At 59.8% G+C, this 20055-nt stretch overlaps 1 protein-coding gene across 1 annotated transcript; it reads right to left on the bottom strand.

Moving 5' to 3' along the window:
• Positions 1-7667: 7667 nt before the first annotated feature.
• On the bottom strand, positions 7668-13910 carry LOC128829021 (P43 5S RNA-binding protein-like). Its single transcript, XM_054014113.1, has 9 exons — positions 13752-13910; positions 13166-13266; positions 12464-12557; positions 11261-11349; positions 10824-10897; positions 10359-10439; positions 9231-9475; positions 8425-8478; positions 7668-8033 (listed from the first exon to the last, which is right to left on the bottom strand). The coding sequence occupies exons 1-9, from the start codon at positions 13908-13910 to the stop codon at positions 7731-7733; spliced, it is 1200 nt and encodes a 399-aa protein (XP_053870088.1). The 3' UTR covers positions 7668-7730.
• Positions 13911-20055: the final 6145 nt, after the last annotated feature.

Raw genomic sequence — 20055 nt, 5'->3', positions numbered from 1 at the left:
GGCTTGTCTCCACCAGGGGCTGCGGCTGAGCCTGGGGCAGGGGACTTGTGGCCGTTCCCACGGGCTCGCCCAGCCCAAACTCCTGGGGAGGCTCGGCTCTGGGGCAGCACCCAAGCCCTGTGCTTTGGCTAAACCAAGAGCCCCCAGCACAGAGGCCACAATGCCTCATTGCCCTCCACAGTGCCTCAGTTTCCCCAGGAGGCGGCACACACGCCCTGCTCTCTTTGGCCACACAGCGGGTTTCTCGCCTGCTCCTGCTTTCTTGTGGCTCTGGGGCTGGCTCGGTCCCTGACCTGGCGGCCGGCCACGTCTCCATTTTGGCTCCCAGAAGCCAGGTGGCCCCTCTCCCCAAGCGGCTGGCACATGGGCACCATTCCCGGGAACGCAGGGCCTGTTGGGTTGGCACGAGCCGTCCCACGCTACATGGAGAACGTGCTCACGGGTGCCAGGCCAGGCGGAGGAGCTGAGGTGGGTAACCAGTAACGAGAGGCCAAGAGCGGGTCTGGCAGTGCCTGGGTGGCCCCTCAGAGCCGGGGGTGACTCGTGTTTCTGCTGGGGCAGGCGCGTTCCCATGGGCAGAGCTGAGTCAGGGCTGGGTTATGGAAAAGTACCAGGAGCCAGCGAGGGCCCATCAGGCTGCGTTAGCATCTCCGGCCTGGGCTAGGAATTTTCCATCGTCTCATGTGTCACGTCGCATTGATATTTACTTCCACTCGTAGGCTGGGGGAGCAAAGCCGCAGGGAGGCTCCGGCTGTCTCAGCAGCAGCTCGGAGAGCGGCTCCCGGAGGGGCTGGTGTCACAGGGGCAGCAGGTCTGTGCGCCGCACGCCCCGGTGCTAAGGTGGTGACCGGGCTCTGGAGCTGGGCTGGAGCTCAGAAGCCACTCAGCACCGGGCTGGGGCATCCCCTGGTCAGCCAGCGGCCTGATGGAGCCAGGTGATCTTGGTAACTGTGGGGGAGGGGGGAGGCTGGGTCAGAGTCACTGGGCATGATACGCACCGCGCTGGGAGCCCTCAGTGCCCCCCAGAGACACGGGGCGCCGCACGCACGGCGCTGGGAGCCCTCAGTGCCCCCCAGAGACACGGGGCGCCTCACGCACCGCGCTGGGAGCCCTCAGTGCCCCCCAGAGACACGGGGCGCCGCACGCACCGCGCTGGGAGCCCTCAGTGCCCCCCAGAGACACGGGGCGCCGCACGCACCGCGCTGGGAGCCCTCAGTGATCCCCAGAGACACGGGGCGCCTCACGCACCGCGCTGGGAGCCCTCAGTGCCCCCCAGAGACACGGGGCGCCTCACGCACCGCGCTGGGAGCCCTCAGTGCCCCCCAGAGACACGGGGCGCCGCACGCACCGCGCTGGGAGCCCTCAGTGCCCCCCAGAGACACGGGGCGCCGCACGCACCGCGCTGGGAGCCCTCAGTGCCCCCCAGAGACACGGGGCGCCTCACGCACCGCGCTGGGAGCCCTCAGTGCCCCCCAGAGACACGGGGCGCCGCACGCACCGCGCTGGGAGCCCTCAGTGCCCCCCAGAGACACGGGGCGCCGCACGCACCGCGCTGGGAGCTATCCCAATTTTTCACACTTGCTGTCTGGTCACCCTAGACCCACCCCCTGCCAGTGTCTCTCCAATGCACATCCCAGACTGAGGCCAGAGGCCCAGTGCCCTCTGCCCAGGGTACCCCACCAGTGCCCTCTGCCCAGGGTACCCCACTGAGAAGTTTAAGGGAGAGATCCCCCCGATTAACAGTGCAGATCACGAGGGATCATCTAGGGTTCTAGGTTTCCAGCCACACCTCAAAGAGCGGGGGGCTGGGATTCCAGGCCAGTACGTTGAGCACCAACAAAAGAGATCCCAGCTCTGTTCTGTGCACTCCGCTGCAGGGAGAGGTCACTGACCCAGATCCTGGCAGGCTGGCTCTCCGGCTATTAATAACATCTGTCGCTATGCAAGGCAGGGCCAGCGCAGCTCTCAGGCATCAGGGCACAAGGGGTCAGGAAGGAACTGATGCTCAGCCATGTGCCCCGCTGTGCCTGTGGCCAGGTGCATTGTGGGTTGTTGTGGCAGAGAGAAGGGCTGCCTTCCACAGCAGCAGCAATCGCCTACTGCTGGAGTCTGGGGGAAGCAGAAGATGGGTCCATTGGTCTGATCCAGAGCAGCAGGGATGGGGGATACCGGGGTGGATGGGCCCGTTGGTTGGTTCTGGGGCAGCAGGGGGGGGATACCGGGGTAGATGGGCCCGTTGGTTGGCTCTGGGGCAGCAGGGGTGGGATACCAGGGTAGATGGGCCCGTTGGTTGGCTCTGGGGCAGCAGGGGGGGGATACCGGGGTAGATGGGCCCGTTGGTTGGTTCTGGGGCAGCAGGGGGGGGATACCAGGGTAGATGGGCCCGTTGGTTGGCCCTGGGGCAGCAGGGGGGGGATACCGGGGTAGATGGGCCCGTTGGTTGGCCCTGGGGCAGCAGGGGGGGGGATACCGGGGTAGATGGGCCCGTTGGTTGGCTCTGGGGCAGCAGGGGGGGGATACCGGGGTAGATGGGCCCGTTGGTTGGTTCTGGGGCAGCAGGGGGGGGATACCGGGGTGGATGGGCCCGTTGGTTGGCCCTGGGGCAGCAGGGGTGGGATACCGGGGTAGATGGGCCCGTTGGTTGGCTCTGGGGCAGCAGGGGCACGTGCACTTTGAATCTTGCAAGGGCAGCGCTAGGAGGCAGCATAGTGAGTACTTCATTGCAGCACCGAGCACATACCTGACGCCCACCTCCCTCACCGGCACCAGCCCAGCCCACCACCCCCCTGTGGTTTGGGCCCCTCTCCTCACCGGCCTCCCTGGCTGACAGATTGGGAGCAGCTGTGGATGGAGCTGGCCCCTGGCCAGGGCTCTGGGCTGCGCTGAGGCCCGGCTCTCACCTGGGGGCAGCTGGGAAGCTTCCCGACCTGTCAGGATGCATCACACTCAGGGCTCCGGCCAGGCAGGGACAAGCACATCTCAGCTGGGCTCCAGCCAGGGCTTGGGAACAGAGACCTCAGTCTTGTGCTGGGCTCTGAGGGGGGAGCCCTGGGGGTGGGGGGAGCCCCTGCCCTCATGGGGGGGGCTTATTCACAGGGCAGGGCTGTACCCCCTCCTCCCAGCGCCAGCCTGGAACATGCCCCGGATGGAGAGACAGCCCCCCATGCACTTCGGCACCACAAGCCAGCACTGACTGGGGCGGGGGCAGGCCCCTAACCTACTCCCTGCAGCACAGCGCCCCCTAGCACCCCACTGGGGCAAGTGCTGACCCCCCTTTCCCTCAGCACAGCACTGACCACCAGGGGAGAGCGTCCCCTAGTGAGCCCCCTGCCCCACCCCGGGGCCAGCACTGACTGCAGGGAGAGGTTTTCCTTGGTGCTCTCCCCACCCAAGGGCTCGCCGTGGCCCGTCCCGCTCGCGAGTTCAGCCCTGATCCCAGCCCGCAGCAGCAAATGCCCGGAGCTGGGCAAAACCACCTTAAAAAACCACCACCACCACCTGAAAGCGTTCAATGCCCAGCGTGAGCCGCCTTTAAAAGGAAAAAGAATCGGACCGTGAAAGCAAACAAAGGCTGGAATCACTGCAGCGTGTTCTGCTCCATACGGCGCACAGGGGCCTTCCCGGACCACCTGCATTTGCAGAATGGGGTTTGGGAGCGAATTCTCTTCTGCTCAGAGCCACTCCGTTTGCTCACCGAGGGCAGGGGCTTCTGAGAAGGGAGATAGCATGGGGGGGGGTTCCCCCCTCAGTGAGTGTTGTGACTCTCTGTTATTGTAGGGCCCACAGGACCCCTGTGCGCTAGGCAGGGTACATGGCCCCAGAAAGGGCATGAGGGTTGTTTGGAGTTATGCGCTTGCCCTACAGGTTTGGTGCTTGCTCTTAGGAGCCATCCACACTGGGCAGACGCGCTGGCATGCGAAAAATGACAGCAGAACCACGGGCAGCAAGTCAGGTACCTGCCTGCACCTGTACACAGGGGGCTGGGGAGGTTTGTTCTCAAGTGCATCTGGCTAGTCCAGCTGGGGCGCACGCTCCCAGCTGCCGTGTAGACGTGCCCTTAGAGGCACAAGTGAAGCGAATCCAGGGGCTTCAGCCGTGCAGCCGTCCCTCGGGGCGACGGGCTAGGGCGAGACACCCTGCTGCGTGCCAGCGCTGTGCCCGGCCCCGCTCAGCCGACGCACCTCGATCCTCGCCAGGCGGGAGCATGGCGCCAGTGAAGGGTTAAACGGGCAAGCCGGCCCCCGCAGCCCCTAAAGACAGAGCGAGGGAGGACGGGACCGTTTCCAAACCACTAGGCAAATGCCAGGCCCATTTGCATTAGCTGCAAAGTGCGGCCCCCCGCTCGGAGCTCCCCCAGCTCCTGCCAAGTGCTGCCCATCACAGGCGAGTTCAGCACTTCCCTGACACATGGGGGGAGGTGGGGGATGTGTGTGGATGTGCCCAGAAACCATCTCCAGCGCTCGCCCATCCCCACGCGCCATTGCCTGGGGGATCCGCCGAAAGCCATGAACAGAGGAGAGGTGTTGCTACATAGCATGCGCCCCTCCATGCACCCTGCAGCCCCCGGATCCCCTTGCACCCCCATCTCCCATGCACACCCCAGCTCCTCATGCACCCCTCCATGCACACTGCAGCCCCCGGATCCCCTTGCACCCCCAGCCAGCCCTATGCACCCCCATCTCCCATGCACACCCCAGCCCCACACCTCTCACTCCCCCAGCCCCCTATGCACACCCCCCAGCCTCCCACACACCCGCATACCAACCCACTGACAGACAAGTGCTCGTCTCTCACACGCACAGCCTCCACGGTCCCCACCCTAGCTCCCTCCCCATCCCCCAGTATCCTTGCCCCCATAACCCCCCCCCCAAGTCCCCAGACTCTTATCCCCCTCCCCTGTCCCCTCCCCCCCCCCACTCCCATCACCCACTCTTTCTGCTCATGTGTGTCCAGGCTTTAAGGAGAGCAGTTGCTTGGCATTAACCCTTTCCCTGCACTGACACTACCAGTTTTGGGGATGGGGGGGAAGCGGCCAGCAAGGCATCCATTAACATTAACGCTTACCCCTATCCCAATCCAGGCTCATTCATCTCAAAGCCCCTTCCACCCTGTGTTGCCCCACATCCCAGCCCCATTCCACCACAAGTCCTGCCCTGCCCCCAAACCACCAAATATGGGCATTCTTCACTTCCTGTCCCAAAGAGCCAGGCACCATTGCTGCATGCTGTTTGCAAGCTGCCCTGTTCCGCCCCCGAGGGGGCTGCGTTTCAGCACTGAGGGGAAGCGATTCCTGTGTATCCAGCCCCATAGGGAGTGTTGTGAGGTTGGATCGGTGCCTCTAGGAGCATGCAACGCCCTCCCAGATACTGCCCCCTTGGGCTGGGCAATGCCGTGGAGAAGACTTCCCTGCCACCAGCCCATGTGCAAATTCACATCTGTCCAAAGCCATAGGGCCCCAGCTCCCAGCATGCACTTGCGGAGAGCGGGGGGGGGGGGGAGTTAGGGGACAGCCCCAGCTGGGATAATAGAGGGCACAGCTGGGGGTGAGGCTGGAGGAGCATCAGCTCTGCACTCCTGCATCTGGGATCAGTACCAGGAGATGGGGTGGGGGGAGGAGAGAGACGACCTCCTAGGGTGACCAGACGGCCTATTAGAGGTTGTGTCTTAGAGAGGCCCCTCTACACCCCCCGCCCAAAAGTGTCCTGATTTTCCACACTTGCTGTCTGCTCACCCTCTGCTGGCCCCCTGGTGGAGAATTCACACCCTAGGGGTAGCACTTCATCCCCTGCCAAGGGGGGGGAGGGAGAGAAGAGGGCAAGCCCTGGCTCAGGGAAGTGGGGGGCAGGGGGGAAAAGGAGAGAAGAGCAGTGCCCAGATACATCAGAGCAGCTGGGGCCAGGAGGCTGGTGCAGCAAAAGGCCCAGATCAAGGTCAGGTCCCCTCCCTGCAAGAGCTGAGTCAGAGGCAGCCACCCCCACTGCACTGAGTCACCCGCCTGGGGAACTCTGGAGGGGGCAGGCAGGGGGATGCCCCCACTGCCTCCTGCTCAAGCAGGGGGGGGGGGGGAGAAGAACAGAACTCAGTCTACACCCCCTGCCCCCCTGGAGCCAGACCCCTCTGTGCTGGAGCCAGCTGCCCTCCAGCCAGGACAGCACGAGCCAGATCGCAGACCCCTACCACATGGGGAGCAACAATGCCCATGCCAGCCCCACAGGCACCCCTTCAAGGCAGCTCCCAGTCCTTCCACAGCCCCCTCAACTTGGCTGCCCTTGGGGGCTAAGCCCCAGCTTAACAGGGCTCCAGGTTTGCATCAAGGATGCCAGCCTTGCCCACCCCCTCGCATTGCCCAGGGAGGAGGGGGGAGTCCTGGGCTATGCCCAGCCCCTTGGGGGAGCAGGCCAGGGAGGGGAGAGCTTGAAGGGGCTCCCAGGGAAGGCTCTGTCCAAGCCCGAGCATGGGGGCATCAGGCTCCTACAATGCACTCGGCCCTCCCCAGCTGGGGAGTGATGCTGGGCATCTCACTCCTCCCCCACACACTCCGCTGAGCCAATGAGCATTTAGGGCAGAGCTGTTTGCTCCAGGGACTACCCACTTCAGCTCCCCCTACCCCACCCAGGGCCTGAGCCAGCCTGCATCTGTGCCTGGCTCCATGCACCAGCCCAGAAAGGGCACAGGAGGGGGCATGAGATGGCTCACCCAGGCTGCAGCTGGGGCCCTTCCCCACCCTGACTGCAGAGTCCCACCCCCCCCAGGACCCACACCTGGGGCTGGACAGCCAGGAGAGGTCTTGCTTCATGGAGTGTCACAGCTGGCTCAGCCACCATCCACACCCTCACTGCTACTCCACTATGAACATGGCAGATACAGCAGCAGGGCACCAGGCTGCCAGCCACTCCCTACCCCCAGACCCCCTGCCATGGGGAGCACAGGGTCCGACTTCCCCTGAGTGACCTAGGGGGGCTTTCCCTGTGCAGCATGGCCCCTACCTCCTCAGAGGGTTGAGCTGGAGACCCCCAGAGGCTGGCGGGAAGGGGGCAGGGGAGTGGCAGGAGATGTCAGTCTCTGTACCATTGGAACAGGAATAGCTGCGGATTCTAGCTCTGCTCTGTGACCACCACCCTCCCCAGAGCTTGGGGCTAGCTCTGGCCACAGCAGCTTCTGGTAACAGTGCCCAGAAAGAGCCTAAGGCAACCCCCCAGCCCTAGGAACACAGCTGGGGTGTGTGGTTAGCACCTCGTGTCCCCCACCAGGCCCTGAGCTAAGAGACCGGACGGGGCAGAGGAGGAAAGACCAGAGGAGATGAGAGCTCAGCTTTCCAGCAAGTGTTTATTGCTCACAGCAGCCCCAGCTGGGAGCGCTTGGCCCACCTGTCACACCTGCAGGTGGTCACAGGCCAGGCACCCCCCAAACCCAGCCCCTGTCCTTGCAGCAAGAACCCCACACCCTCACCAGGGACAGCCCTGACCTGTGCTTAAACTCAAGAGACACCCTCTACCAGGGAAAAAAAAAAAAAAAAAAAAAAAACCCCACACATAAAAGGGAGGTTCATTTGCCCGGCTGGCTGGGCCAGTCTCTTCCTGCCCATGGAGCTTCCCCGCCCTCCACCCATTCCAGGTGGAAATTAAGAGTTAAAGCAAATACCAGCCAAAAGTCGTGTCTTGCCTGGCCTTTGAGCTCCAGGCCCCCCCCGCTCAGTGCCGGGCAGCAACTCCCTGGGCGGGACGTTGGCTCTAGGCCACCTCCTGCGGCCTGGTGGTCGGGGGCAGCCGGAAGAGGGCACTGAGGTTCACCTCGGGCTCCACAGCATGGCGGCCGGGGCGCTCGTTGAAGAGCCCCGACAGGTCGCTCTCCAGCTTGGCCTTGACCCGCAGGAGGAGCGTGTGGCCCAGGCGCCCGGGGCTGTCCTCCCCCGCCGGGAAGCCCGAGCGGCTGCGCTTGAGTCGCACATAGAGCTTCTGGCTGAAGAGCTGGTGCAGGTTCTCCTCCACCAGCACCCGCCGCCGGCTCTTCCTGCTGGGCCGGCAGCGCTGCGGCTGCAGAGAGAGGAGTGGAGCTCAGGGCGTTGTTCCCCCTCGGGCCTCCAGCGCCCCAGGGGCTCCAGCACCCCATAAGGCACCCCCCACCCCCCAGCAACCCCTGCCCCTCCTCGACAAGCTTCTTTTGTAACCAGTGCCAGTGGAGCCACACCCCAGAGTGCTCAGGGGAGATGTTCCCCCCGGCAGCTCCTATGGTGGTTTGATGCTCGAGGGTCTTTCCCAGCTAACCATGTTTGAGCAATGGGGGGGGTCATGCCCCACTTCCCACTGGGGTAGAAGGGTGGAGCCCCCCCCTCCCTCCCCATTTGGAATCAGCCCCCAGCTTAAGTGAGATTTTGCTACTTCAGGAAGGGCCTGTGATGGACCCACTCTGGCATGAGCCAATTACCTTCAGTTTTTTCTTTGTAGGGTCATGGACCGTCAGGTGCCGGATTAGACTCTCCTGCCAAGGAGAGAGGAGTAAGTCACCCAGCACAGACCCCTGCTCACCCTGATTAAAGACCCCCCCCCCCCCCAAAAAAAAAAACCACCCTCTTATTCAAATATTTTAGGGTTGACTGGGTATTCCAGTGCAGTGCCTCATCTATCAGGGATGGTCTAGACAGTATTTGGTCCTGCCATGCGGGCAGGGGACTGGACTCTATGACCTCTCGAGGTCCCTTCCAGTCCTAGAATCTATGAATCTATGGGAGTTTAGTTCCATTTCCTCCTGATCCCTGTCTCCACTATGGGCCAGGGTCACCTGCTGAACTACATCTCCCATGATGCAACTGCTCCCCTAATCATTAGGGGAAGATTGGTGCATCATGGGAAATGTAGTCCACCCAGGGAGCCCTGCCTAGAAAGGCCAATAGGAGCATGAGGAAATGGAACTACAATTCCCATGAGGCACTATGACAGCATTTCCCAAGTTAAATATTTGGGGGGGTTGATTTTTTGCCAAGCCAAAAAAAAATTTGATCAAATTAAAAACCCTCTTCCTAGAACTTTCCCCATAGGAAAAAAACCCCTATTTTCAGCCAGCTCCCCACAAACCCTTTGGCTGCTGCTAGTAGAGATGCCTAGAGCCAGCTCTATGCCCCACAGCTCCCACCAACCAGCTCTATGCCCCACAGCTCCCACCAACCAGCTCTATGCCCCACAGCTCCCCCCCCCCCCCATCCCCAAAGCCTAGAGACCCTGCTGCTTCCCTACCCGCATGGCAAAGGCCTTCTCACAGCCAGCGAAGTAGCAACGATACTTCAGCAGCTGCAGATGCACCTTCCGGATGTGACTCTCCAAGTTGAAGATGGTGGTGAAAGAGACCTGGCAGTCAGCTTTGGGGCACGCCCACGTCGGCTTCGGCAGCGCCCGCTTCTGCCGGCTGTGGAAGGACTTGTGCCGCCGCAGGCCGCCCGGCTTCTTGAAGATCTTTGGGCACAGCTGGCACTTGTACTCCACTGGGCAGGAGAGCACAGGCTGCACTCCCAGACAGAACCAACACCCCAATCGCCCTGGTGCTTCCCAGGAGTTCGGGGATTCATACCCCCTCCCCAGAGGATGGGGTGGTAGAGGGTGGCCACTTCCAGCTTACTCAGCAGAAGTTACTTGGGAGTTGAGGGGTGGTTGGAGCCCATCTGATGGGACAAGTTCTACTGGCTAGAGTGACACAGGACTGCCCCCAGCCAGCGGAATCAGTATCCAATGGCCCCCACGGAATCCAGAGCCCCAAGGAAGGGCAGAGGCAGCACCTGAAAGCCCTCACCTACCCCAGGAGGGCCACAGGTCTGAGAAGGATGGGCAAGTTATTGAATAGCCCATCCAGCTACTGTTGTACTCTACAGCAGGGCAGCCTTAGGACTCAATTGTCTGCTCGCCTGGGCGAGGCAGCCGATCCCACTCTTAGCACCAGCCTCCAAAGTGAGGTGGAAGCCCCACCAGGAGAACATGGGGCAAGGATGCCAGGTGTGGCCAGACCAGCCAGGACTGAAGGTCAGCAGGACACTGGGGTTTGGCCTACTGCCAGGTCCCCCATCATTTGCCTCCACTATGACCGCCCCCCACTGGTGATGCCCAGAGAAAGGGAGACCTTGATTAGGAGAGAAACGAAGCCCTGGGCTTCTCAAGTCACACCTCCTCCCTAGCCACTGCATGGAGAAGGGAGACCTCCCCACCACCTGCTGGGGCTGATAAGGTGACCTCCCAGCCTGCTGATATTACGAGCTAGCGATGTTTGGTTTGGGATGCCACCCATTCAGTGCGTGCCCAGGGAAATACAGGCAGACTGGTATCCGGTACCCAGATTGCATGGGGGCAAGGGGCTCCCCTACACACCTGCCTTACCAGGATGCTGCTTCAGGTGTTCCTGATGTGCTGTCCAGGTGGACAAGACAGTCCCGCAGTCCAGCTTGGGGCACAGGTATCCTGGACGAGGGACATGGAGGAGGATCAGCAGGTGGAGAGAGATGCTGAACTGGGCTGGAAGGAGCCACCCCAGGACCACAGGCGTTTCCAAGTGGCTGCTGAGCCCGGATGCCATGTGCTCCGAGCCACACACCAGGAGGGCACCTCCCACCATGGAGTTCAGCCCAGTGCTAGTTCTCCTCCAGGCACTGCCACGCTGCGTCTAGGGAGCGGCTGTGCCAGTGAGAAGCAGGAGCTGTCAGGGATGTCCCCATCCCAGCCTGGGGAGGGGGGTGCAAAGGTCCACAGTGGACGGGGAGCCACAGACTGTGAAGCCAGCAACCACAGCCTCCCATTCAGCAGGTCCCCAACACTCCCCCACCCACCCCAGACAAAGCCACTCACCGGCATGTTTCCTCTGGTGAGCTTTCCTCTTGGCAGCGCTGGCAAACTTCATGGTGCAGCCGGGCTCCTGGCACCTGAACGAAGCACACCCCACTCGTGAGGGGAGGGGGCCATGGCTCTCCCCATGTCTGAAAGGAGATGTCCCAGGCTAATCCAGAGAGACCCAGCCAATGGGTGGCAGTGAATTGAGAAGGGGAAAGGCCAGCATATCGGCTACGCCAAGCTGGAGAAGGCCACTGGCCTGGCCAGCTTCAGTATCTGGCCTGGGACAGCGCCCAATACCAGATATGGCAAATCCTCTGCCCTCAGCAGCCCTTGGCACGGGCCAGCTCAGCAAGCCCTCTCGCATTGGGAGGTGTTGCTTGACGCCACACCAGGGGGTCTCCTGTCTCATGGCATCGGCCACCCCCAACCCAAGGGGCACAGGAGACACTCACACAAACGGCAGCACCGTGGTATGCTCAGTCAAATGGGCCCGGAGGGCCTTCTTTTTCCTGAAGGTGCTCTCACAGCCTTGGTAGGTGCACTGGAGGGGCAGGAGAGACAAGTCAACCCCCCCCACAAGTCAAGACCCAATTCTCTCCCCCCCTCCCCATGCACTTCGATCCCCCTCCCCTCCAGCCTCCCAGGGCCCCTCATGTATGGGACCATGCAGGTCTGGGGGGCTCTGGAAGGGTGTTAGCAGCATGGAGGCCCCAGAGGTTGATCAGGGAGCTCCAGGCAGTCGACACCTGGGACAGGGAATCAAACATCTGCCGGTGACATTTAGAGCCTCCAGCACAGAAGGGAGACTTTCTCCTCTCTCTGTTAGAGATTTTCAGGCAGTTTGAGCCGACCAGCGACCCTGCAAATGCTACAGGCTCCAGGGCTGCAAGGCCAGGCAGGGTCTGAGAACAGACCTGCAGCTCCAGCCCACGCTGGGCTAGGCAGGGGGAACAAACCAGGCTCGCTGGCACTGTAAGGGCAGAGGGGAATCGCTTCTCTGGGGAGGATCATGTCACACTCGTGCCAGCGGGGCTGTGCCTAACCCAGGCACCTGGTGCAGGGGCCCCTTGCTAGCCCCCTTGGGCTAGGCCTTCCCTTGCCATCTTACAGGGCAGCCAGAGCCGTGACCTCTGGCGCCCTCGTGTGTTCACAGAAGGAAGAGACTCCACCAGCTTCAGGAGACCCAGAATCCAGTCCTGCCCCCGAGTCCCACTGTTCACAGCTTGGCTAATGCTGACGTCCCCCCACCGAGATCCATACACCAGGAGAGGGGCACTGGGATGATCCCCACCCCCTCTGCCAAGGCTCATGCCCAATCAGGGTCACCCAACAGATGAAGACCTGCCCCACACAGGTGCTGCTCCAAGTCACAGTTAGGAGAAGGGGAGTCAGCCCAGAGAAGGGACTTGGTTGGCATCACATCCTGTGCCTAGGGGGTTATCTGGGCTACCAGAGCGATGGCCCTCCAGGCCCCCCCGAGTGAAAGGGATGGCCCAGGCATCAGCACGGCTGACCTCAGACCCAACAGGAGTCGGTTCAAGAGCCCATTGGAGCCACCTGTGACCAGACCCCCCCTCCCCCACTCCCACCTCACTCGCTGTTCTCCCTGACCCAACACCCCACCTCGTTAACATCTTGCCACCAGCATGCACTACCTGGAAGGACTTCGCCGCACCATGCTGGGCCCTGCAGTGCTTTGGCAAGTGGTTCTTGGGCACAAAGGCAGATTTGCAGTCCACATCCAAGCGGCTGGAGAAATGTGGAGACACGGCTGATAGACAGGTGTTTGCTCCAAGCCAGCTGGCATGAGCCCGGCTCAGCACAGCCCAGGCCAGTTAGCCAAAGGAAAGGGGTGTGTAGTTAACATAAGGCAGGGATAGGTGCCCGGGGGGAGAGAGAGAGAGAAGAGGAGAAGGTTCTGGATACTAGATCAGCCCACAGCCTGGCCAGGTCAGTGACAGGCAGCACAGCCGAGTGGGTCTGGCACTGGACTGGGAGTCAGGAGACCATGTTCTACTCCCAGCTCTGCCACTGAGCTGCTGTGTGACCACAGGCAACTCCCTTCCCCTCTGTGTGCCTCAGTTTCCCTTTCCCCTTGGTCAGTCTTGTCATTTACACTTATCGCCTCCAGGGCAGGGATTCTCCCGCTAGGTGTTAGGGCAGCACCTGGCATAAATGGGGCCCAGATCTCACTTGGCACCAGGGCAATCCTACCTCCTGTTTCCCTCCCCAGAGGGCTCACTCTGAGAGCCCCACTAGGCATCATCAAGGCCCATTAGACCCCCTGGGGGGGGGGGGAAGCTGATCAGTAGGAGGGAGGAGAGAGAAAGGACAAGCCCCCCTCCCCCCAGCCCTACCTGTTCAGCCTGGCATCACCCTGCTGCTGCTTGGGCATCTGCCGAGAGCTTCTGTGGCGGAATCTCTTGCCACGGCCAGCCTGGTCACTCAGCGGAGCCGTCTGCAGAGACATGCCTTGGTGAGGGACTGCACCACCCTCCCAGGCCCCTTCACACTCAGGGACAGGCCACATACAGCATTACAATAATCAAGGAGGCGGGGGTGGAAAGGGAAGGATAAAAGGTGTCCAGACAAACATGGGGCTTAGACAAGACACCCAATGCAGGAGGGCTGGTAGCCAGGCACTGGGGTGCAATCCAGCCATGGCTTTGCTACCCAGGAGTGCCACAGCCCAGGCTTAGAAAGGGTTAATCAGCATATCCCATTCTGAAGCAGCTCCACCCTACTAGATCTGTTACTTCTAGGATGAAGAGAAGCAGCCAACCCACCTGCTTCAGACCCCTGCTCAGACAGGCCAGCCATGGGCTGACTCAGGCAACTCCAGTGCTCCTTGCCACAAGGAGAGCAGGTAAGAGACTCTTCGGAGCCACTGAGCAGGGCAGGTCTCTCCCCACCTTCCTAAAGGGGAGCAGGTCCCCCTCTTACCTCCCCCACATGCACAGCAAGATGCTTCTGTAACCTCCTCTCCTTGCCGAACACAGCACCGCACTCCTTGTGGGGGCAGGCAAAGAGGTCAGAGGCTGAAACACCCCCAAGGGAGGTGCTGCTTCCCCCAGCCTCCTCCTGCAGCCTTGCCTCAGCCATGGGGGTTGGTGTTTTACAGTACCCACACACACACCCCCTCTCTCTTTGCCTGGAATACCATATAGCCCCTCAGTTTGCTGCTGAGCTCCCATCTTTATACTCAGCCTCCCACGGGAGCTGCAGCTGACTCCCATCCCATCAATCAGGGGCTGGGGGGGGGGGAGCAGGGTTAATATATTTGCATCGTTAGTGGAAAGCCAACGGGGGTGGAGCTGGACTCAGCATCCCCTGCAGCAGGCTTGAAAGCAGAGGGCCTGGGGGAGCAGGTGTTCAGGGGGCTTGTTCCCATTAGCATCAAGGGGAGTTAGGTGCTTTGCCTGCTTTTGAAAACTCCACTAGGGACCACTCTGCACCTATAGAAGCCCTAGCCCCAAGCTCCTGTCGGGCGGGAAGCAGCCCCCCCAAGGCCCCCTGCAAGTTGGCTCTGAGCAGCCCCGCTGCTGCAGGTGCACGTAATCCAAACTCAGCCGGGGATCTAAATGGACCAAACCGACCCCAAGCATCTCCCTGTTCTCGGGCCGGGGGTTGGATTGTGAGTCAGAAATTCTCATCTTGAGCCCGTCTGTCGTGATAAGGCAGCCTGGCTCCCTGGTTAAGGTGACTCAGGACAGCTGGGTTCTGTCCCTAGCTTTGCCACTGGCCTGCTGGGTGACCGTGGGCAGGTTCCTGCCCCGCTCTGTGCCTCAGTTTCTCTCCCCATAAGCTGATACTGATTTCCTTTGTCAAGGGCTCCCAGCTGTGGCATGACAAACTCTGCAGGTGTCAGGTAAATTCCTCTCCTGCTGTTTCCCTTCCTATCCATTATCCAGCTGGATTGTAAGGCCCTGATCCTGAAAGGTATTTAGGGGCCTAACTCCTATGGATTCCAATGGGAGTTAGGCCCCTAAATACCTTTGAGGATCTCTGCTTGAGCTCTTGGGGGTAGAGCCCTGCCTCTCCCTGCATCACCCAGCTCCACAGTGCTCCCCCGGTGTCAGCTCAAGGTGCTAATGTAATACACATCATAGAGAGCAAGCCTGGTAAACCTGCCAGGCCTGGCTTTGCTATGGAGTCAGCGCCCTATGGGCAGGCTTGCCTGCCCCTTTGTGATGTCAGGCTGGGGGGGGGAGGGAGGGAGGTTATCTCCGGCTCTGCTGGCCGAGGCTGAAGGAAGGAGCTGGGAAGCAGGTGCTCGGCAGTGAGAGTGGGAGGGGGACAGGGATTCTGGTCTGCAGGAGCCCGGGGGTTAAAGGGACTGGATTGCAGTGCTCGGCGTTCGTCCCGCCCTAGTGATCTGAGCACAGGCCTGGGAGCCAGGAACTCCTGGGTTCCATTCCTGCCTCTGACATTGATGCGCTGAGCGACTTGGGGGCGAGTAACGCCGTGCCTCAGTTTCCCCACAGGGCTAGTCATGCTGACCTGCTGTGGGCATTAATTCGTTCATTAACGGACAGAGGTTTACAGAGGCAAATGGCAGCACAAGGCTCCTTGCTGCATTGAAAACATGCCCGTTATTAGTGGGAGGAGATGGCTCAGGCCCTAATGGGCGCAGGAGATGATTTGTCGCTGGGTCACCAGCTTGGAACCAGGCCCAGATCCTGCAAGCCGCCCCCCGTGGGTGGATTCCCGCACCCACACAGAGCCCTAATCACGGCATGACGTTCCCAGGGATCCTGCTGTGCTTGGCCATCAGTGAGTTGGGTGTGGGTTGGCCCAGTGGGCCAGCAGCCCCACCTCCAAAGCTGCCATCAGAATTGCCGCTAACTGGCCACCACTTCAGGACCCTCCGCGGGGAGCCCCAAAATGGAATGAGCCTTGGGGGCTGGGGCATGCTGCCCCCACGGCTCAGGGGATGGTGCCCCGGCCCCTTTCACTGATGCCCAGTCCCTTCGGCAGGGCGAGGATGTCTTCGTGCTCCTAGAGTGGAGCTGGGAATCCCGAGCACGCCGCGCTGGGCCTCGTCGTGGCTGGAGCCCGGCGCAGTGATACAACCACCATGGAAGGGGACCTGGTGAGGAGCTGCTTGGGCTAAACTGTGCAGTGGACGTGGAGCCACAGAGGATCCTGGGAGGGATGGAGGGAAGCGGGGGTCTCGTTTATTGACTAGGCCGAAGCCTGAGACTCAGCCATGGGTCGTGGGGCTCCTTTTGTTGGCCCCACTGTGCTGCAGGGTTTGGGGCCAGACTCCTCCAAAGTCCTGTCAGGCACTAGGCTGGCTCCTTTCCTGGTGCCAGCTCCATGCGCCCACCTCCCGGGATCTCCAATAAGGCCAGGGGCAGGGGGCAGGGAGGAGGAGCTGGGGATCGCCCTCGTCCTACAGATGGGGAAACTGAGGAAAAGACCCGCCCAGGCTGAGTCAGCGCTGGAGGTGGGGACAGAACCCTTGTCACAGCTCCTGCTTCTGACCTCGCCCCTCACATCTCTGATGTCAGAGGGCAAAGGTCGTGATGCGGTGGGCCTCGGTTCCGAAGCGTGGCAGCCCACGTAGCAGAGCGAAGTTCCCAGCTGTCTCTCTAGAGCGCCTGGGTCTGAACCCCCTTCTCCATCGGCTTTGCCCCAGCTGAGGTGGAGTGACCAGGACTAACCAGACGGCTCCAGGTTAGGCCACCCCATTGATCCCCATCTTGGCTTTAGGATATTCTCCGAGCTATTTCCTAGCCTGTTCCTCATGCCCTTCACATCCTGTTTGCATTCCCAGCTGCTGCTGTGTTTCCATTGAGAGATGTCCAGGTCACGGCCCAGCAATGGGTATGAATGGCTCAGACTGGTCCTTCCAACGCTGAAGGTCACCCAGGCAGCTGGGAATTGCTCTTGCACTGGGTCTCAAATCCCCTGAGCTCCAGCGGAAGATGTGCGTGCGTGCACACACATACCTTGTGATCAGTCACTGGGGAAAGCAGCCATTTAACATGCACACACACACACCCCTTGTGATCAGTCATAGAATCTCAGGGTTGGAAGGGACCTCAGGAGGTCATCTAGTCCAACCCCCTGCTCAAAGCAGGACCAATCCCCAACTAAATCATCCCAGCCAGGGCTTTGTCAAGCCTGATCTTAAAAACCTCCAAGGAAGGAGATTCCACCACCTCCCTAGGGAACCCATTCCAGTGCTTCACCACCCTCCTAGTGAAAGTTTTTCCTAATATCCAACCTAGACCTCCCCCACTGCAACTTGAGACCATTGCTCCTTGTTCTGTCAGCTGCTACCACTGAGAACAGTCTAGATCCATCCTCTTTGGAACTTCCTTTCAGGTAGTTGGTAGCTATCAAATCCCCCCTCATTCTTCTCTTCTGCAGACTAAATAACCCAGTTCTCTCATCCTCTCCTCATAAATTATATGCTCCAGCCCCCTGATAATTTTTGTTGCCCTCCGCTGGACTCTTTCCAATTTTTCTACATCCTTCTTGTAGTGTGGGGCCCAAAACTGGACACAGTACTCCAGATGAGGCCTCACTGGGGAAAACAGCCATTTAACTCACTCACTCACTCTCACACACACACACACACACACACACACCCTTGTGATCAGTCACTGGGGAAAGCAGCCATTTAACACATTGCACACACACACACACACCCTTCTGACACAATTGGGCCTTTAGTTGAGTTTATTTTCCTTGGTGTTCTCCAGGGGAGGCCTTTTCCTTGCATTTCATTGGCCATAACGCTACCTATTTGTGTAGCTTGGCTGGGTCCTGGAGTCCCCCCTCCACCCCCTCACTGGCCTAGAGAGGTTGGAAGCCCTAATGCTATCTCCGTTAACAGTGATAAAGTCCTTTGTCTTTGGAACGTTAGATTCACTTGTGACTGGGATGTCCCCAGCCTGTAGCCCAGACATCCCCGTCCCCTGACCTGTCCTACACACTCGACCCCCCGCTTCTCCAAGCCCCGTGTCTCCTGATTTGGAGCTCTGCTCTGGTTTGTTCCTCTCCCTCAGGTCCTAGAAGATATCGAAGAGTTGGATATAGAAAAGGACAAATGCATGGAGATGACGTCAACTGACAGCCATGACGACAGCATTGGGGTACTAAACCTCAGCGGAGAGGAGGAGGAGCCCTTGCCCGGAGCAGGCCAGCCCAGGGGCGTATCCATGGTCCCAAAGACTCCAGGGGAACATCTGCCCTGGGTCCAGAATGACGACAGTCTGGAGCGCCTCGTGAAGCTGATGTGCGACCTCTTGAAGGTTGCCCCGGTGGACGCGGTGCAGACTTCGGGGGAGCAGATCAGAATCGTGGCCGACGAGCAGAACGCCGGCTCCAACTCACCCGCCAGCTGCCGGGGCTACAACGTCATCAGTTGCCTGACAGGGGGAAAGACCCATTCCAGAGGTGAACATGACACAGAGGGTGGGTATGAATGGGACCAGCAGGGGGCGACAGCATTACCCGGTGCGGATAAGAAGATTTTGCCTGAGAACGATTACAATCAGCTGAGAGAGGACGAGGACCTTCTGCTGCAGGAGGGATGGGGAAGCCCGTGGGTTAGAGACAAGGAAGTGACATCCTCGTCAAGCAGGGCTTCCTGGTCCTTCCCTCCAGGAGGCATCACCATCTCCTGGCTGACTGGCTTTCCCAGCTTGGATTTCCCTGGAGCACTGCAGTTCAATCCCTCATCTGAAACCTCTCACGAGACAAGGACAGAGCCTGGGCCCAGCAGGTGGCTTCGGCCCAACCCTGCCTGTCAGCTCTGCAATGACAACACAATTCATCCTCTGGGGCGCTTCAGGGGCTTCGGACCCCCTGACTTGAAGGAGCTGGAGGAGGAGCTAAGGCAGAAGCTCAACAGCTGTCCCAAATGGGGAGCAGACGCACATGGGACCTTCTTCTCCAAGGCAAAGAGGCTGTTTTCTGACTATTGCCTCCGCCCTTCTGGGGACTCCAGGGCACAGGCCTTAGAGAGAAAGGTAAGAAAGCCACTGGGAAACTGAATGCTTTTCGGCATCTGCATTTCAAATACGGCCATCACCATAGAGTCTGGGCACCCTGTATGTAGAGGGACCTCATTCTCTCTCTACAAAGAACTCCCCTCCCTCCAGCTATGTCAGGCCTTGGCTGTTGGCAGCTCTCATCCCTGACCAGTAAGAAGAGGCAAATCTATCCCCTGCTAGGGGAAAGGCTGGATTAGACAGGAAGGATGGCCTTGTGGTTTAGGCAGGGGATCTGGGTTCAGTTCTTGGCTCTGGCCCAGATTCCCTGTGTGAGCTTGGCCAAGTTGCTCAAGTTCATTCTGTGCCTCAGTTTCTCCACTTGTAAAATGGGGCTAATAATCCTTCCTTTCATCCACATGTCTTGTCTATTTAGCATGTGAACTCATCAGGTCAGGCATTTCCTCTTACTCTATTTACGTACTGCGCCCAGCACAAAAGGATCCCCAGTTTGTGTGCCTCAGTTTCCCTATCTGTAAAATTGGGATAACAACTCCTTTGTCTGTCTTGTCTATTTAGGTTGTGAGCTCTTCAGGGCAGAGATTGAGTCAGGGCCCCAGTCCTCCTGCTGCTGCTGTATATAAACAATAAAAATTCCCCCAGCAGGCTGAAGAGGCTGGACTAAGAATAACATTTAGTGCTTTCATAGCACCGCCCATCTAACAGTCTGTGAGCCGTTTGCAAACACTAATGGATTTCACCCACTGGGTTGGGGTTCAGAGATCACCCCCATTGTACCCGGGGGAAATCGAGTGCCTCACATAGAAAGTCAGTGATGGGACCAAAAATACAATCTAGAAGTCCCCGCTCTATCCTGCCGCTTCCAAAGTGAATTAAGCTAAATCAGGAAAAGGCATTTTTACTCCAGAATAGGTGTCCCACATGGGGAGCTATTGCGGAATAGTTATTCTGGAATAGCTATGCTGGTCAATTTCCTCATGTAGACAAGTCCTAAGGAGTCTGACTTTCATAGAGTCCCAGACTTTAAGGCCAGGAGGGACCATTTGGCTCATCTAGCCCGACCTCCGGCCTAGCAGCAGGCACCTCCCTCAATGCATCAAGCCCAGATCTTGTGGTTGAGCTACTGCATAATGATTAAAAAGGCATCCGGTCTTGGCATGAAGGCGCCAAGTGACGGGGAATCCACCACCTCTCTAGGTAAATTGGTCCAATGGTTAATCCCCCTCATTGTGAAAAATGTCTTATTTTTAGCCCAAATGTATCAGCTCCCAGAACCGGTT

This window comes from Malaclemys terrapin, chromosome 25 (assembly GCF_027887155.1).
Source record: "Malaclemys terrapin pileata isolate rMalTer1 chromosome 25, rMalTer1.hap1, whole genome shotgun sequence".
In the NCBI taxonomy this organism is placed as follows: domain Eukaryota; kingdom Metazoa; phylum Chordata; order Testudines; family Emydidae; genus Malaclemys; species Malaclemys terrapin.
The sequence above is the reverse complement of the archived record's forward strand: the minus strand, read 5'-3'. Positions and strand labels throughout refer to the sequence as shown.

What these genes read in the sequence shown, in the direction of transcription:
- LOC128829021 (XM_054014113.1), bottom strand. Translation starts at nt 13,910, where the DNA reads ATGGCTGAGGCAAGGCTGCAGGAGGAGGCTGGGGGAAGCAGCACCTCC. An exon ending in ACACCTGAAGCAGCATCCTG is followed by an intron (nt 9,476 to 10,358) that starts GTAAGGCAGGTG and finishes TCTCCTGCCCAG; the next exon opens with TGGAGTACAAGTGCCAGCTG. An exon ending in CTACAAAGAAAAAACTGAAG is followed by an intron (nt 8,034 to 8,424) that starts GTAATTGGCTCA and finishes CTCTCTCTGCAG; the next exon opens with CCGCAGCGCTGCCGGCCCAG.